This window comes from Lampetra fluviatilis, chromosome 44 (genome assembly GCF_964198595.1).
Source record: "Lampetra fluviatilis chromosome 44, kcLamFluv1.1, whole genome shotgun sequence".
Classification (NCBI taxonomy): domain Eukaryota; kingdom Metazoa; phylum Chordata; class Hyperoartia; order Petromyzontiformes; family Petromyzontidae; genus Lampetra; species Lampetra fluviatilis.
Window position 1 is genome coordinate 94,234 of NC_136318.1, and position 17,666 is coordinate 111,899.

Below are 17,666 nucleotides of genomic sequence, written 5' to 3' on the forward strand. Positions count from 1 at the left end.
TCTGATCTGTTGCAACATTCCCTGTCCAACGCGTCTGGTGCACTGCAGTTGTGCGGACCACACATGGCCTGTGGCTAAGCCACCCGGAGTGTGCCCGCTGCCGTCCAATCGCAGAATCTAAGCGGGCTTGAGCCCGGATAGCGTTTGGTTGGGCAATCACCGTGCACAGCAGGCCTGTGCAGCAAAAATCAATTGTTGTACTGTACATCTACGCTCCCATGTCTACACTTCCTGCCTTCACCAACTTGCGAAAACTAATGTGGCCAATGAACCCCCGCGACCCATGCAACTTGGAGATGCCGTCATCCAGCAGTGGATTGACAAGCAGGCCGTGCGTGTACCCGATAGATCCCGCGTGGTTATTGCCATTGCTGGGAGTGTCCGCACGATCCACTCGCCGCTGCGGCGGCATCGCTGTCGCTCCACTGAGCTCGCTCCAAGTGCTCCTAAATGGGGGGGATGGCTTCGTGGCAGCAGCAGTGGCATTCGAGTTTGGCTTTGGGGAGACTGTGGGCTCTTCTTGTATGGCGTTTCACGGCATCTCCCAAGTTGAACAATGTGTTGCATATTTGAACGCGAACAAATTCAGTTAAGCAAGATAAAAGGTAAAGGAGCAGTCCTGCAATTTCTTGTGCATGCCACCGCAGGTCCATTCACTCGAGGGGGAGTTCAGAGCCCCTTTGGTTGAGGGTATTTTGATCTCCTCTTCCACACTGGCTAGACGTCATGGGATAGGTAATAATACCCACACTTTACCCCAATTGGCAATCGACTGTGGTGTAAACGTACTGCTGGGTGGATGGAGGCTGTGCTGCTGTGAGTTTTTTCGCAAACCCATCGGGCAGAATTGTCTCCCAAACAACAGGAAGTCTTCACTCAGCCACCGCGAGAGTCCAAATTCAGTTTATTTGGCTCTTTTTGTGGGTTGGGAGTTGACTCTTCCGCAACTGTTGGATCTGACAAAAGGAAGCTGCCCTCAGGGGTGATGCCATTAACTGCGTGGCTGCAGTGACACCTTTACCTTGTTTTTAAAGTCATGCTCCATTTATAAATGTATATTTCCCATGTGTGTGTGTGGGGGGGGGGCAGTAATGTAGCGGTGAGCAAGACGAACCCGGCGACCAGATTTCGATTCCCGCTCACGGCCAACAACATCAGTGACAATTATCTGAACCGATACTGGGCCTCCCATGGGGTCGACTTGGCCTCAAATGAGTACCTGGTGTGGTGTGTAAACATCACCACTGGGGAGACAAAGGCGGCCGGGCGTGGAGCTGGCCACCCACCCCCTCGTGTGCCATGCCGGCCTACATAAGTGCTCGCGAACAGCATTTGCCCCGACAGTCTTAAGGCTATATGGGGGGGGGGGGGGTCTTTGTCTTGTCTTTGTATAGTCGTAAGCCATATTGCCAAGATATCCTTTCATTGTCCGAAGTATTACTGTGTTTTACGTTGCTAATTCCGCGTCCAATTTAATGTGTTGTCTTGAGTATAGCTTGCATATCGGTTACATTGACCGTTATCTTTTCGGGAAACGCGAAATTAGTTCAGGGGCAACGAATGCAGTCCGTTACTTGTGTGTACTCGTGTGATTTGTCTTCGTGGAGGATTTGCATTGAGAAGAAATAAATGATTATGAGTTGTGCAGCAGCAATTGTCTTCTAAGCCAGAAGTCCCACTGGCCATGTCGGCTCTCTCCATGAACTTCTGTTGTGTGCCTCTACTCTACTAACATCCACCATTCTTATATCGAGAACCAGAGGGGATGACAAGGTGGCAGCGCAATGGTGACACTTGTGCCTCACAGCAAGACGTCATGGGTTCAATTCCCAAATCAGGTGACTTTCTACGAATCGTTTGTGTGTTCTCCTATTCTGCAGAGAGCAAGTGTCTTTGGAGAGATGGGCTGTTACAGTACAGGGGGATGTAGAGTTGATTGGACTTGCCGATGACTGGCACCTGGGGGTCAAGATCGGAGGCTCGTGAATGCCTCTAACCTGGACAGGTGGTACCCAGAAGCCACCAAAGGGGCGACCCCGGCTTGCGGGCTTGTGGGTTCCTTCCCCAGCGCAGCTTCACATTGAATCGATAACGTGATTCATAAAGACATCCGAGATGCGGTGGTGGCCCGAAGTGGACCTCACTTGGGCCTGCTGAGGGGAGCGGGTGGGGGTTTGGAGGAAGATCCGGCAGGTGTGGAAGATCAGGGATCGAATGCTAACCTAACCAATCTAAAGTTTATGTTTATCTATATATACAGTAAAACGCTGGATTGCGAGCATAATTCGTTCCAGAAACGTGTTTGTAATCCAAAGCACTCGTATATCAAAGCACTCGTATATCAGTTGTGATCACATGACGCTCGGCAGACAAAGCGTAAACACGCATTCCTCGTATTGCAAGACCTCGCCCGTTTATCAAATGAATATTTTTTTTATTTTTAAATTGCTCGTCTTGCAAAACACTCGCAGACCAAGTTACTCGCAATCCAATGTTTTACTGTAAAATGGAAATAAAAGTAAAATTTGTGAATGTGTCTGTTCAAAATGTTTAGCGTACTTCCCGACATGCAACAAACTCGAAATTTGGGACATGGCTGATTGGCTGGCTCACCACCGCCCGGGGTTATCCCGCACACGCCCACGCACACCACCACGCACACCACCACGAAAGCGAACGCGGAGGCCTGCAGGCGCGTATTTCGCACACTTGCGCGTAACCACGCGTGCCCCTACAGGCGCTTATTCCGTGCAAAGGTTCACGTTAAAGAAAACGGCGGCATTAATACGCGTGCGCACCCCCCGGGTGGTTAAGCCCTAATCCGCAGCACACAAAAAAGGGTCGCGCTAAAGGGCTGCGGGAATTTGCGCGCGCACCTCGCGCCCACACTCGAATGACCCCCCAACACCACCAACACCACCGCCACCAACACCACCGCCAACAACACCACCGCCAACAACACCAACACCACCAACAACAACACCACCGCCAACAACACCAACACCACCACCGCCACCAACACCACCACCAACAACACCACCGCCACCAACACCACCGCCAACACCAACAACACCAACACCACCGCCACCAACACCACCACCGCCACCAACGCCAACACCACCACCGCCACCAACGCCAACACCACCAACACCACCGCCACCAACACCACCGCCACCAACACCACCGCCGCCAACACCACCACCACCGCCACCAACACCACCGCCACCAACACCACCGCCAACACCACCACCACCAACAACACCAACGCCACCGCCACCAACACCACCGCCAACGCCACCAACACCAACACCGCCACCAACACCGCCAACACCACCGCCAACACCACCGCCAACACCACCGCCACCAACACCACCACCAACACCACAGCCACCAACAACACCAACACCACCGCCACCAACACCGCCGCCAACACCACCGCCAACACCACCGCCACCAACACCACCACCGCCAACACCACCGCCACCAACACCACCGCCACCACCACCAACTGCCACCACCAACACCACCGCCACCAACACCACCACCAACGCCACCACCACCACCGCCACCAACACCGCCACCAACACCACCGCCACCAACACCACCGCCACCACCGCCACCAACACCACCACCGCCACCAACACCACCACCAACACCACAGCCACCAACCCCACCACCGCCACCAACACCACCGCCACCAACACCACCGCCACCACCACCAACACCGCCACCACCACCAACACCACCGCCACCAACCCCATCAACGCCACCAACACCACCGCCACCAACCCCACCACCGCCACCAACACCACCGCCACCAACACCACCGCCACCACCAACACCACCGCCACCACCAACACCACCGCCACCAACACCACCAACACCGCCAAACACCACCACCGCCACCAACACCACCACCACCAACGCCGCAGCGCTGCGCCCGCTCCCCCGGGGCGCACTTTACGCGCCCCAAGGCGGCGCCCCGCGGCGCAGACTGCCCCCCGCCGCGCCTGCAGCTCCATGCTCCGTCTCTCGCGCAGTCGAACCACACACACATCGCACACACCACACACATCAAGACACCACACACACCACACGCACATCAAGACACCACACACATCAAGACACCACACACATCGCACACACACCACACACATCAAGACACCACACACACACCAAGACACCACGCCGAGGTTCTACCCACACACACAGAAATCACACTGCACCGATCCTCTGAACTAAGTTTATTAACGGTGCAAATACACACGACCTGAAGGTGGCATACTTCGCAAGAAGGGCTTAGCCTGACTGCCTACGAACCCAGTCAGTCGAGCGTCCTTCCACGTACCTCGAAAAGGACTCGCGACGTCGCACGGACGCTGTGAGAGTCGGAGAAGGACGAGAGAAACCCTCACCTACCACTGCCTCGTAGCGGCACTCGCTGGCATCACAGGGATGCTGCGAGCGGCTCGAGGAGGCAGGACGGCAGGGGGTGGGTCTTGACGGCCCGGAGGTTGAAGACGACTGACCTAATCGTCCCGGGGCTCCCACCTTCATTCTCTAAACTTCAAAGGCCCAGGGGGACGTATTTTAAACTGATGTCCCGCCCTTACCTGGAGCCTTATTTCCCATTACGCCTCGACCCATTGTCGACGTGCCCTCCCCCCCCCCCTTGCGGATTCAGCCGCTTTGGTCGGCGGCGTCGTCCCGCGGACTGCGCCTCCACGCGGGGGGGTCCAGGGCCTCCCCCCTCTACCCCCTCTCCGTCTGCGCCGCCCGCGTGAGATCCCCCCCTGGCCCCTCCCCCCATGCTGAGCGCTCTCATTGTGGTGAGCCCGGTGAGTTTCTGTGCGTCCATACAAGTTTAAGACAATTCTGGGGCACCGCAATGCGACCCGTCGTCCTGAGGGTCGGCAAAGCTCCTGGCGCCGGGAAACCGCGGGACTCTCCCTCTAGGGGCCCTTCGGATGAAAACCGCGAGGTGCCGGGCAACTCCCCGCCAGGGCACCCTCGGTGGCGGGTGCGCTGCGTGTGGCGGTCGCGGTACCACCACAAGTCGCGTTGGGCACGAGCTGAGCTGCAGTTGCCCTCTCGGGTTCCAACAACTCGAGCTCGACAAAGCCACACGTTGAACCCGAGTTCGAATTCGACTCCCGCTCACGGCCACCAACATCCGTGACAATGATCCGAGCAGGTCCTGGGCATGCCCCAGGTCGAATCGGACTCAAATGAGTACTGGTGTGGCATGTAAATATCACCACTGGGAAGACAAAGGCGGGTGGGCTGGCATGGTTGTTGTGCTTGCAAACGACACTTGCCCTAAGTCTGTCAGAGGCTATGGGGGGAGGGGGGAATTTGTCTTTGCAGTTCCACGGGGGACGCAGTTTGCCGCGGTCCCTCACTCTCACCGCCACTTCCAGTTCACGAGCGCGCTGGGAAACTCCCGCGAGCATCGACAACTTCGCTCGAACAGAAGCGCCACCGCAACTCTCCTCACTGAGCGCCTCTCCTCACTGAACGCATACCGTGAGTGTCCAACAAGAGACGTGAACAGTCCACCTTAAACTTACATTATCCCACGGACATCCTGCAATGCATAGCAATCGGGGCCTGTGCGCCCTCAAGATCACACGCTGGGTGCAATGCACGCGCCCTGGGGCGATGTGTGCGCGCCGTGTGAGTGTCGCGTGTTGCCGTGCGGGGGGGTTTGCGACGGAGACGAGTTTGGTTCTGGGGTCAGAGTCAGAGTCCCGGCGGCGGCGTGGGGAGCGGAACTCCGTGGCCATCTTCGGTGTCTGTCCATGTACGGGTCGGCGTGCGGCCTGCGCGAGTTATTTTAAAATCGCGTTCGACGAGGCGTCTCGCGACGGGTACATGAATGAGTAGAGGCGCAGCCCCTGCATTGCAGCTGCTGGCGGAAGCGTCTCCTGTCGTGGGAGCTCTCGAGATCTAGAAGGTACCTTTGAGGGTATTCGGTCAGGGGTCTTAGAAGAGGTGGGACCGTGGGAGTACCCAGACAATGAACACAGCCGTAAGGGGCCGTCCATAAATGACGTCACGCGATTTTGGACGATTTTTGACCCCCTCCCCCTTCGTCACGCGGCGTCACAAAAAGTCAGACCCCCCTTCAAATATGACGTCACAAAGCTCTGCCCCCCCCCCCCAATAAAACATGCTTCAAATCGCTTTAAACTATTGTCATTGTAGTGCGTATTTAATGTGGCGCTGCACTCTGATGTTGTAGGAGAAAACATTTAATAAAAAGTCTATCTAATTAAGTAGAACGTGTTGTCTATATTTATTTAAAGTTGCGCATTTTGATGTGACGTCACATTTCTCACCCCCCCCCCCCTCGTCACACATCGTCACAAATGTCTGACCCCCCCCCTAGGTGCGTGACGTCATTTATGGACGGCCCCTAATTCACCCGCGTATTAGCACGGCTTGCTATGTACGGTACGAAAGGCGTTCAACATACATATTAACTAGTGTATTAGATGTCAGAATTTAACAGTAAGTCAAGTGTGTCTCTTTTCATTTGTGCCATGCTTACAGTGCAACCGGCTATCACAAAGACGTCTCAGAGACGGGCTTCGTCTGCCAGCCAGGGGCGATATGAGCTGGACGTGACTGCATGTGGCCTGTGATCCAGCAGTGGAGGCAGCGAGGGTTGGTGCGAGCACGGAGGAAGACCTCGGCGTGGTCACGTCACGAGCCATGGGGGCAGACGAGGACGCCGTCGGCAGCGGAGCGATCTCCGCCGGGGAGAGTGTGGACGGAGCTGTTGGTGCGTGCGGTGACAGTAATGCCTCTCTTGCTTTCATGTTCCTTTCGCCGAAAGGTAACGTGCGTAGAGAATTTACCGCACCTCTGGTTCGCACGGTTGGCTATGTACGGTGCGAAAGACGTTCAACATACGGTACATATATACCGAATAAATACGCAGACAATATCTGTTTCTTCAAATGAAAAAGTTAAAGTATTTTTGATACATCCCATCAGTGAAAACTCATGACCAGTTTCGACAGTCCGTGTTGTATTTGTTGTACACTCCTTGTTGTAGTTGGTGTTGTTACTGTTGGGTAGTTATTGTAGTTGTTGCCGAGTGGCTGCAGGGGGGCCGCGGATCGAGGCGGTGCTGCTGCACCAGCGGCCCGCGCTGGCCGAGGCGTGCGCGCTCCTCCTGCATGAGCAGTGGGGCTGGCTGAGCGTGCAGGCGCGCCTCGTGTCACTGCAGCGCTCCTCCCACGCCTTCCCCCTCTCGCTCGTGCTGCTCGCTGCGTGCCCGGCGGGGGGCACCACCCCCCAGGTGACCTTCCAAAAGAGATGCGCTCTGCTGATGAGACACCGAATTTTTTTAACTGAGTTTTGTGTCGAACTAGGACCCATATCTAACAGAGGGACGGTCCTTGCCTACAAACATCTGGCAGTTCTAACACGAAAGCTAAACAATTTTTATTTTACCAGGCAAAACCCACTGAGCGATATAGCTCTTTTTCAGAAGCGATCTGGCTACAACGAAGTGGCTCATCATGTGGAAATGTATCGCAGCCAAATACTCAACGCATGATTCTAAATGTGCAGGCATAAACAGGAAGACTCGGAGAAAAAAACACGTCAGTTTAACACGTAGTCTTTCGCGACCAATATTGTTCATAATCAACGATTTTTGGGTTTAGATCGCGTTATTTATAAATGTGTCGTAACCCTCCACCACCCGACACGGCCAATCAGTAAAAAAGTGTCACGTTGACAAAAGACAAATAGTTCACTGCTTTAGCCCACCGGTGTGTTGAAGCGTGAAACCACAACATTTACAATTTGAGTACGACGTTTCGCTGGTAATTGCATCCAGCATCATCGGGCAATTCGCCAGAATGGTGAGGCTCTGCTGTGTCTCCCGTTCTTATATAGAGCAGCAGCAGGGTGACGTCATCATTAACTCATTAACTCATCAGGTGCAAAGATTTGAGGGGGGGGTTATTGTAATTATATACTAGATTAGTAATAAGGCTATTGTTACGATGCGAGTTGTAGATTAGTAATCATTTGGAATGTGTTCTATTGTGATTATGCTACATTAATAATCAGTTAGTGCTTGTTTCCCTTATAAGGAATTGTAATGCATCTTATTTAATAATACGCTTCCAGGCCGCACTAAGCCTGTAGCTGTCTGAGCGATTAAAGTTATTTCTGTTTCTCTCAATCTCAATGGATTCTCTAATTAGTCTTTGCCAGTAGTAACTCGTTTTACACAACACTTCAACGTTGTCAAAATCAATTGAGTGTCCCTGTTGGCAAGCATGTTCTGCCACTGCCGACAGTTGTGTTTGCGATTGTTTAATATTTCTCTGGTGTTCTTTTAGTCTTACACTAACGTTACGCCCTGTCTGTCCAATATAGCATCTGCCACATACACAATTAATCCGATATACACCTTCTGTTGATAATTTAGGTAATTCGGCCATTCAGTTCACCATGGAAATGGAGGTGAATAACACACTCCCGTTCCTGGATATTTTACTTGGGCATGGCCTAAATGGTAAAATAACACACAGCGTTTACAGAAAGCAAACGCACACTGATGCCTATCTGAATGCAAATTCGCATCATCACCCAGCTCAGAAATCCTCTCTTATCAAGACGCTCATCAGGCTAAAACAGTGTCAGATGATGAAAGTCTAGTGAGAGAGATTAAACATGTTAAAGAAGCACTAAGACAGAATGGCTACAATAATGCTCAAATTAACAGAGCACTAAATGCCAAATCACGATCGCAAAGCAACACTGCTGAAAGCGATCAGATTATTAAAACAATAAAAATACCATTTATCTCAGGAGTAACTGACAAATTAGCGCGTGTTTTGCAAAAGCAAAACATTACAGTAAGATTTGGTACAGTACACAAAATTCAACTAGTAACGTGCACTAAAGACGAATTACCTAAATTATCAACAGAAGGTGTATATCAGATTAATTGTGTATGTGGCAGATGCTATATTGGACAGACAGGGCGTAACGTTAGTGTAAGACTAAAAGAACACCAGAGAAATATTAAACTATCGCAAACACAACTGTCGGCAGTGGCAGAACATGCTTGCCAACAGGGACACTCAATTGATTTTGACAACGTTGAAGTGTTGTGTAAAACTAGTTACTACTGGCAAAGACTAATTAGAGAATCCATTGAGATTGAGAGAAACAGAAATAACTTTAATCGCTCAGACAGCTACAGGCTTAGTGCTGCCTGGAAGCGTATTATTAAATAAGATGCATTACAATTCCTTATAAGGGAAACAAGCACTAACTGATTATTAATGTAGCATAATCACAATAGAACACATTCCAAATGATTACTAATCTACAACTCGCATCGTAACAATAGCCTTATTACTAATCAAGTATATCATTACAATAACCCCCCCCTCAAATCTTTGCACCTGATGAGTAAATGAGTTAATGATGACGTCACCCTGCTGCTGCTCTATATAAGAACGGGAGACACAGCAGAGCCTCACCATTCTGGCGAATTGCCCGATGATGCTGGATGCAATTACCAGCGAAACGTCGTACTCAAATTGTAAATGTTGTGGTTTCACGCTTCAACACACCGGTGGGCTAAAGCAGTGAACTATTTGTCTTTTGTCAACGTGGCACTTTTTTACTGATTGGCCGTGTCGGGTGGTGGAGGGTTACGACACATTTATAAATAACGCGATCTAAACCCAAAAATCGTTGATTATGAAAAAAACACGTAAAATTCACATGGATTGGTTCCAGCAAGACTGGCTGCTGATGAGACACCTAATGCCAAAGCCGGTCCAAAGTTTACCAAAACCTCCATGCCAAGCTGAACAAAAATTCTGTCTGTGATGCCCCTCCGGGACTACTCGATGCCTTGGCCACGTCGCCGGCGGGGAAGGTAGCTGACCCCGACGAGATAGCAGTGGAGCTTTATCGAAAAGTAGGGCCCGCCTTACTGCTCAGTCAATGGTAATGCTTGACACAGTCTTAAGTTCAGGCTCTCTCGCCGGGTCTATGAACAAAGCTAGAATTTTGGTCCTACATAAACCGGGCACCCTGGCGGTTGGCTGAGGTAACTTTAGACCCATTTTGCTTTTATAAGGAGATCATAAAATCCTCACTAAGATCCTTGCAATGAGATTGTAAAAGGTACCCCCAACGATTGGTGAAGCCCAGACGGGGTTTGTTCAAAACATAGGTTTGTATGATAATGTCAGAACTCTGGTCAACGCGATGGAAATTGTCTCGAGGGACAACCTGGCCGCTTACGCCCTTACCCTGGATGGGGAAGAGGCATTTGACAGGGTTGAATGGGCCTTCCTGTTCCGGGTGATGAACACATCGGGCTTTCCCCCCTCATTCATCGACATTTGCAGACTCCTGTATGCTAACCCTATGGCCTAGGTGATTACAAATACCTTAACATCTTCCAACTTTGTTCTAAGCAGAGGTACAAGGCATGTTTGCCCTCTTTCACCATTACTTTTTACCCTGGCCATGGAGCCATTTGCTGAGAGTATTAGGACAAGTCAGCGGACTTCGGGAGTAAGATACGGTGCAGGATAAAACAAAATAAACCTTTACGCCGACGATGTGCTTGTCACTTTAAAAAACCCGGAAGTCTCAATCCCTGCTATTTTGGCCCTAGTGAGGGAGTATGGGGAGCTTCGGGATACAAATTAAATGTAACAGTCAGAATTGATGCCCCTATCACCGGTATCCCCTCAAACCCCCGAGGGCTTGTTGTCCTTCAAGTGGTCTCCATCCCACATAAAATATCTCAGCTTTACGGTCCCCTCCTCACTGGCATTGCTCTTCCCCCCGCCCCCGGTTTCCCTACTGCCCCCTTTCTTTCGCCCATTATGTTATCTTCCTCCTTACCCTTTTCCGCTCCCTGTATACACCTTAATGTCCCACTCATGGTCCCTACCTGGGTGGGGCAGTGTGCCTAGTTTTCCTCCTTCATTAGGCCCTGTCGCGCCAAACTTGGGCTGCTGTTCACGGAATTTCTGTTCCCCCTTTTGTTCGGTGACCGGCGTTTTGTATCGGGCTCGTGTTGAGTTGTAATAATAAAAAATCAAAAAATCTGCCCGTGTCGCTTGCAGGTGCTGGGCCACAGTAAGCTCTCGCTGGTCGTGGGCGATGGGGCCGGCGTGCTTGCCGAGTCTGTGCTCATCGCGCCAGCTCACCGTGGCCAGGGCCTCGGCCGGCGGCTCATGGAGGAGACGGAACGCTACGCACGCTCGCGCGGGAAGCACCGCCTCTTCCTCAGCACCCCCGACAAGCAGCGCTTCTATGCCCACCTGGGCTACGCGCCGTGCCAGCCCGTGACAGCGGCACGGGCTGTCAACCGCCTGGTCGATGTCCGCTTCATGGAGAAGCTGGTGCACCACTCGCCCGATGGTCACCGTTGGGGCCCACGCGAGACGCCCCCTGGATCCGGGGCGGCGGCAGTGGCAGACGAGGAGGGGGGGGTGCTCGGCGAGGAATCGCCAGCACCACTACCAGCACCAGCACCTCCACTACCAGCACCTCCTGCTCCACTAATACCACTACCACCACCCCCACCAGTACCACTACCAGCAACAGCATTGCTACAAGCACCTCCTCTGCTACCAGCACCTCCACTTCCACCACCAGCACCAGTGTCACCATTACCAGCTTGTCCACCATTTGTGCCACCATCACTACCACTAGCGTTAACACCACAACCACTGCTAGCACCACCAACGGGATTACCACTACACCGGCTCACACCACCACCACCGCCTCCTCTTCCTTCATCCATCAGCCGCGCCAAATTTGGCAGAGCCACCTTTGGCTATGGCACCATCAGTATTTCCCCGTCCACTGCTTGCACCAGGAGTGGGCTTGCCATGCCGTCCTGGCAGCGGATCGCTGGCCAGGCTTCGCCGCCTAGCTCCTCCGCGAGCGCGCCACTGTCATTCGCTCCCGGGCAGCCCCAGACACTCGACTCAACGCCGTACCGCGACGCAAAGGGTCTGCCCGTCGTGTGGATGATGAAAAATATTTAACTGTCCCTTTTCCCTTTTAGTGTAAATCAGTCACCAAGCAGATGCCCTCAAAGGCATGTACTGCAATGTAGGCTGCGACAAAACAGACAATTGAAGCAAGTCTCAAGGTGAAGAGGTCATTACGGCCAATGTTGCTCGGGCAGTCGCATCTTGTCAGTGGCTTGACTGTTGTTAACGCAGACTGTGCAATGGCACCAGGACCTATGGACGAGAGTGGCCCAAGTGCTGGACTATGAAGAATGCAGAAATTGGACAGGGATAGGGCCCCCCGTTTCATTCCTTGCACCAGGGCCGGTGCCATCCACGCTACACGTCGCCATCACTTTGCTCCACAACCGTTGCGATAGTGGTCACAGGAAAACCACAGTGCCCTCTCTCTGAATCGCACCATTTGGCTTATGGCTTCTCCTTGGTCACCGACGTCCGGGTGTTAAGAGACAGCTGACGAGCTTCTTGGCTCGAGAAGACCGAGGGATTTGTATGAGAGGTGTTGGGGCCTTGCAGGTAATCTGCATCCTAGAAGCCTAGCCATCATCGAATCGAGCCCGATGGTGCCTGAGTAAAATTAAACCAAAGCTGCCCTGTTGGTCATGTGACTGTGTACGAGTGTGCTATTGCATGGTGCTGCATGAGGTGGATCGCTGGCTCATTGGGCTGAGAGGCCTGTGGTTGCTGTGCTTCTTGCCTTTGGAAATCCATCCCGAGTCATATTACGGATGCAGCAGGCACAGTCGAATCTGAAAAGTGAAATCAAAGAATCGCCAAACTGCAACGATAGTAAAACTCAAACCATCACTCACATCCCCGACGAGTGCGCCATACATGCACACTCGGGCGATATCACTGCAATACATACAGCATCTACTGCCACCTTGAATTGGTTGATGGACCTTAACATTGAGCTATGACATCTATAAAAAAAAAACTTGCTTTCCCCCCCATTCCATATGAAAGAAGAATAATGCACACCTGCATACTTGACTGCATTGCTCATCCTTGAGCTGGGTTAATTGTCCAGCGGTTTTTCTCTTTGTCAGTTTTAGTTTTGTTATTGTAAAACACCCTGGGTTGAGCGGCATAATGGAACTCATATAAAAGCAATGTTTTGTTTTCAATCTTGGATATGTTTAATGTAATGCAATGTTTAGTTATATATAACGTCGCCGTCGTTCTTCCAAATTACATCTCTCGCAATCGCTGAGGAACCACAGGCAGAGCTGGAAGGCAGCATCAATCAGTTTGTGAGAAAGCTGGCGTGACCAACAATTGCCCAAGCTCTGGTAGAGTCCTCTATATATTAAGGCATTTTCAGACAATAAGCGTGGGAGAAAACCTGAGCACATGGAGAAACTCGTCGCCTGCGAGGGAGAAACACTATCCCATACAGAAGGTACAGATATCAGTCCGAACTTTGACCGTGTTCTGGCGAGTCGAGGTACAGTACCTCCTCGAAACCCATGGGAAGGAGGTTTTGCAACATTTGATCCACCAACCCAAGCTGACTGCCAATTTCTAGACTATATGCCACGTGCATAGCCACCACCACCCGAACAACTTTAGGGAGCCGCACTTGATTCCTGGTTACAGGTTTCAATCTCTTGTCGGTCGCAAATCCTGTTTCAGGCTGATGAGCAATTACTGCCACAACAAAGATTTTTTTATGTTTAATTTGCATTTATATGCATGTGAGCTTTAATTCCGTACGTCTTGAGAATGCAGGCCATAAGGGGAAAAGAGGCACCTTGTTTTGAAAGATGAGCCCTTAAACAATGCGTGCCATTTGATACGATATCTTTCATTTGCTTTGCAGTGTATGTGATGTTTCCAGTGCATACAACTCGGCAAACATTTTCGTTTTCTGAAATCAAATGTGATATGCATGAGATTTGTTGAATTAATAAATAACATTCATTGTACATGTACGGATCTAATTGCTAATTCTGGTTGTGAGAAGTGCTCTCAGACTCACTGGTGAGTGAACTGACACAATAGTGATTGGGGCGTAGTTAAACGCTTCTTCACGTGACCGTTTCATTTGTTTGAATGTCTCGAGTTGTGGAGGGTTTCATGACAATACTTGGGCCAGATCATTACCCGGCCTAAACCAAAATATACATTTTAAATAATAACATTGGATGCGAAAACGTATGCTTTGCGCATCATATATCAGAGTCTGATAACATGCTACGGAGCATGATGTGTGCATCCATGCCTGGACATCTGTCTGGACGCGAGATATCCGAGTGACGTTTGCCGCTCATTTAAAATACCCAGCTCACTTCAACACGCAGCAGCTTCCAGAACTAGGCATGACTTCGTGAATGAGCCACGAGCCAATCACATACGGTTATAGGTCAAAAACTGCCTTGAAATGAGAAATATACATGGTGACTTTTTTGAAGCATTGTTCATTCTTCATAGCAAATACACACGGATCTTCATAGCACGTAAACATAGCACATGAATGTGCGGTCACCGTGTTTTCACAATCAACTTGGCGGCTCGAGGTCTATCATGAAGTGGCATTACTCCGTTTCGGGGATCGTGCACACAGTGAGGCGCAATCGCCGTGTGGGAGCTTCTCAATCTCTTGGGGTTGTCTCCGGCAGAAGCCACAGTGGAAAGTGGACTCAGGGGCTAATGTACCGTCCGTCACGACGAGCTCCAAAGTTTATAATGCCAAATGGGGAGAGCACAAAAGCCGTCCCAGCCAATCGGTAGTCGGGAGGCTGGCAACATGAATGGAGCCATGCGTTATGACGTCAGTACGTTCGCCCGCAATACACCCAGCTGACAAATCAGGCTCTGCCTGTCTCACATATAAACCATTGTGTGTGAGCTAACTCAGAGATTCATCTTCTTGGTTCTTTCGGTAAAGTCACGTAGAATGGAAATAATAAAATAAAACATTATAAAATAATTCTCACGACGTTTCGGCCACAACGCAAGTAGCCGTCATCAGGTGGAGAACAGGTCTGTCGAGACAGTCTGAATATTATTTTATTATTTCCATTCTACGTGACTTTACCGAAAGAACCAAGAAGATGGTTGCATGGACGTCAACGTATAAGCGAGGAGTCTTTTATTTGTATATAGCGTCATGAATGAAAATTACAGACCAAAACTCTTGTCGCACAATTGTTAAGGCCACGTGCTGTGTTCACACGGAGGCGCAGGAACCCACAAACAGGCGGGAGGGGAGGCAACCAGAAACGGCGCTCTACATCAATTGCCCAAGCTCTGTCGTCCTACATTGGGACGTTTGACAAGCTCCATTCAGACGTGGATACCAATTATAGAGGAAACCCGAGTTACCCGGAGACAGCCCACGAGTGCGAAGATGTGGGGAAGGGGGACAAACTTGATGTGAATAATTCCACGTTTTCCTGACTGCCCAGGGCCTTGGCAATCCAATCAGGTGCATGCAACCTATTTTTTTTATTTACATATTTTTTAAGTCATTTATTTTACCTTTCCTATACTTTACACTCATATCGTACTTTTTTATTGTTTGTTGTTTTAATTTTCTGACCCGTCCCTCCTGGACATTCACCGGATTCCTGCAGAGTATGTTTTTTTTGCATTCTAACCACAAGTATTGTGGTTAATGCAGACATGATTCCTTGTAAAAGGTTTCAGTTTGGTGATTTAACATCTTAACACCTGTTTTGTTGCCAGAAAAAAGGGGAAAACCTTTTCTCACTATAAAAAGTAATATTAAAAAAGAAAACTTTTTTTAAAATACGCTTTAATGAAATGTACTAGTAATGGCAGAACTCCACGACTCCAGGAAGTGGCCCTGAAGCTGCCATAACGTAAGGGACCGTGGTCAATTACAGCCAACGTCAGTTGACCGAGGACAATTAGACCCAAGCCGAAACTTAAAATATACAAATGTTTAAAAATATTTTTCTTATGTTTTTATGATAGAATATATCATCGTCATCAGTATGACATAAGTATACCAAGTTTGCAGTCGATATACCACATTGGGAAGTGGGTTAAAATTGAGTTACAAGATTTGAAGATACAACAACGACGACAACAACAGAGTGAGTTAATAAAAAGCGTGTAGTAATAATAAATGTGACGATTCTGAAGTTGCAATTGATTTGTTTACGTCGTGACGTCGTTTTTAAAAATTCGCGATGACTCACCAGCGACGTGAAGACGTCATAGCGCCCCCCCCACCCCCCCCCCCCTGGGCAGTCACGCGCGCCAGTCACGTGATCTCGTGAGCGCAGGCACGGACACGGCAATCCGCCACAGTCGCAGCAGCCATGCTCGCCTTCTTCAACCGCGTCCTCGACTGGATCCGCTCCCTCTTCTGGAAGGAAGAGATGGAGCTCACGCTCGTGGGCCTCCAGTACTCGGGGAAGACAACGTTCGTCAATGTCATCGCGGTGAGTCGACCGAACCGGACTCGTTCGAGCTGGCCGCCCCAACCGGCCTCGCCCTCCCATCACCCGGACGCCGAGCGCGGTAGCCGCGCTAGGAAAGTCGTAAGGCGTGGTTTGGTGCTAGGCCGCGTGTAGTGAAGCAGCAGTCGGGGTTGGGTGACGGACTCGGCGATTGGATTCGAAATAAACAAGAGGGCACGATACGTCTCCTCCCTGTGTCTGTCTCTACACGTGAAGCAAAGTGCTCTTTACGACATTCCATCAGCCGTAGGGCCTTCTGGGGGAGCGCATCATTTCAACATGATTTGGTCAACGCCGGCTGAACTCTGGACTGTTTTCAACATTCACTATCTCATCGTGAGCTTGAGTCACGCGTGACTTGAATCAATGCTGGGGAACTGCTAGATGTTCATAGGCAAGGTTAGATTCTTACGATAATGGACCATTCTGTGGCTCGTTTGATGTTATACGATTTGTTTTTCTGCATAAGGCAGTCCTGCTGGGACTCCGGATGGACGGTATAGACGAGACGGCATGAACAACTAACTGTGTATAGAAGAAACACAAAGAACCAAATAGGCGAAACGGCACTCGGTATGGACGAGTCATTATTAAGAGGACTCGAAACATCTGATGCCGTCTGCTCTGTTGGCAGTGGTGCACAACCACAAATAAACTCGACACACTCGGCAATAAAACTATTTCCTTAAAAGGAAACAATGTAATAGGTTTGTGGATGCAATACTGTAACTTTCTACGCCTTGTTTAATCTACAACCCTTTTTAACATCCTTTCCGACTCCACTGCTGGATGAAGGCCCCCTTCAGGCCCTTTAGGTCATTGGTTTATTTGACCATACTTCTAGATTTGACCATACTTTTAGATTTGACCATACTTCTAGATTTGACCATACTTCTAGATTTGACCATACTTCTAGATTTGACCATACTTCTAGATTTGACCATACTTCTAGATTTGACCATACTTTTAGATTTGACCATACTTCTAGATTTGACCATACTTCTAGATTTGACCATACTTCTAGATTTGACCATACTTCTAGATTTGACCATACTTTTAGATTTGACCATACTTCTAGATTTGACCATACTTCTAGATTTGACCATACTTCTAGATTTGACCATACTTTTAGATTTGACCATACTTTTAGATTTGACCATACTTCTAGATTTGACCATACTTCTAG

At 50.1% G+C, this 17,666-nt stretch overlaps 2 protein-coding genes across 3 annotated transcripts in view; both read left to right on the forward strand.

The window, feature by feature from the left end:
• Positions 1-5,296: 5,296 nt before the first annotated feature.
• On the forward strand, positions 5,297-13,916 carry NAA80 (N-alpha-acetyltransferase 80, NatH catalytic subunit). 2 transcript variants are annotated; one of them, XM_078876356.1, is made up of 4 exons: positions 5,297-5,526; positions 6,656-6,787; positions 7,116-7,309; positions 11,130-13,916. In XM_078876356.1, the coding sequence occupies exons 2-4, from the start codon at positions 6,718-6,720 to the stop codon at positions 12,057-12,059; spliced, it is 1,194 nt and encodes a 397-aa protein (XP_078732482.1). In that variant the 5' UTR covers positions 5,297-5,526; positions 6,656-6,717; the 3' UTR covers positions 12,060-13,916. The 2 variants fall into 2 exon arrangements, with proteins under 2 accessions (XP_078732482.1, XP_078732483.1); XM_078876357.1 differs by lacking the exon at positions 7,116-7,309 and having other exon boundaries at positions 6,556-6,787.
• Positions 13,917-16,269: 2,353 nt separating this feature from the next.
• LOC144947208 (ADP-ribosylation factor-like protein 8B) overlaps positions 16,270-17,666 on the forward strand; it is a 32,539-nt gene continuing 31,142 nt past the window's right edge. The window contains exon 1 of the mRNA XM_078876395.1: positions 16,270-16,462. Within this exon, the coding sequence (XP_078732521.1) occupies positions 16,340-16,462 (123 nt within the window). The 5' untranslated portion in view covers positions 16,270-16,339. The remainder of the gene's footprint in view (positions 16,463-17,666) is intronic.

Bases quoted from the DNA above. Each gene is read 5' to 3' on its own strand.
- NAA80 (XM_078876356.1), top strand. From the start codon at position 6,718: ATGGGGGCAGACGAGGACGCCGTCGGCAGCGGAGCGATCTCCGCCGGG. The intron at 6,788-7,115 runs GTGCGTGCGGTG...GAGTGGCTGCAG, and splicing joins GAGTGTGGACGGAGCTGTTG to GGGGGCCGCGGATCGAGGCG. The intron at 7,310-11,129 runs GTGACCTTCCAA...TGTCGCTTGCAG, and splicing joins CGGGGGGCACCACCCCCCAG to GTGCTGGGCCACAGTAAGCT.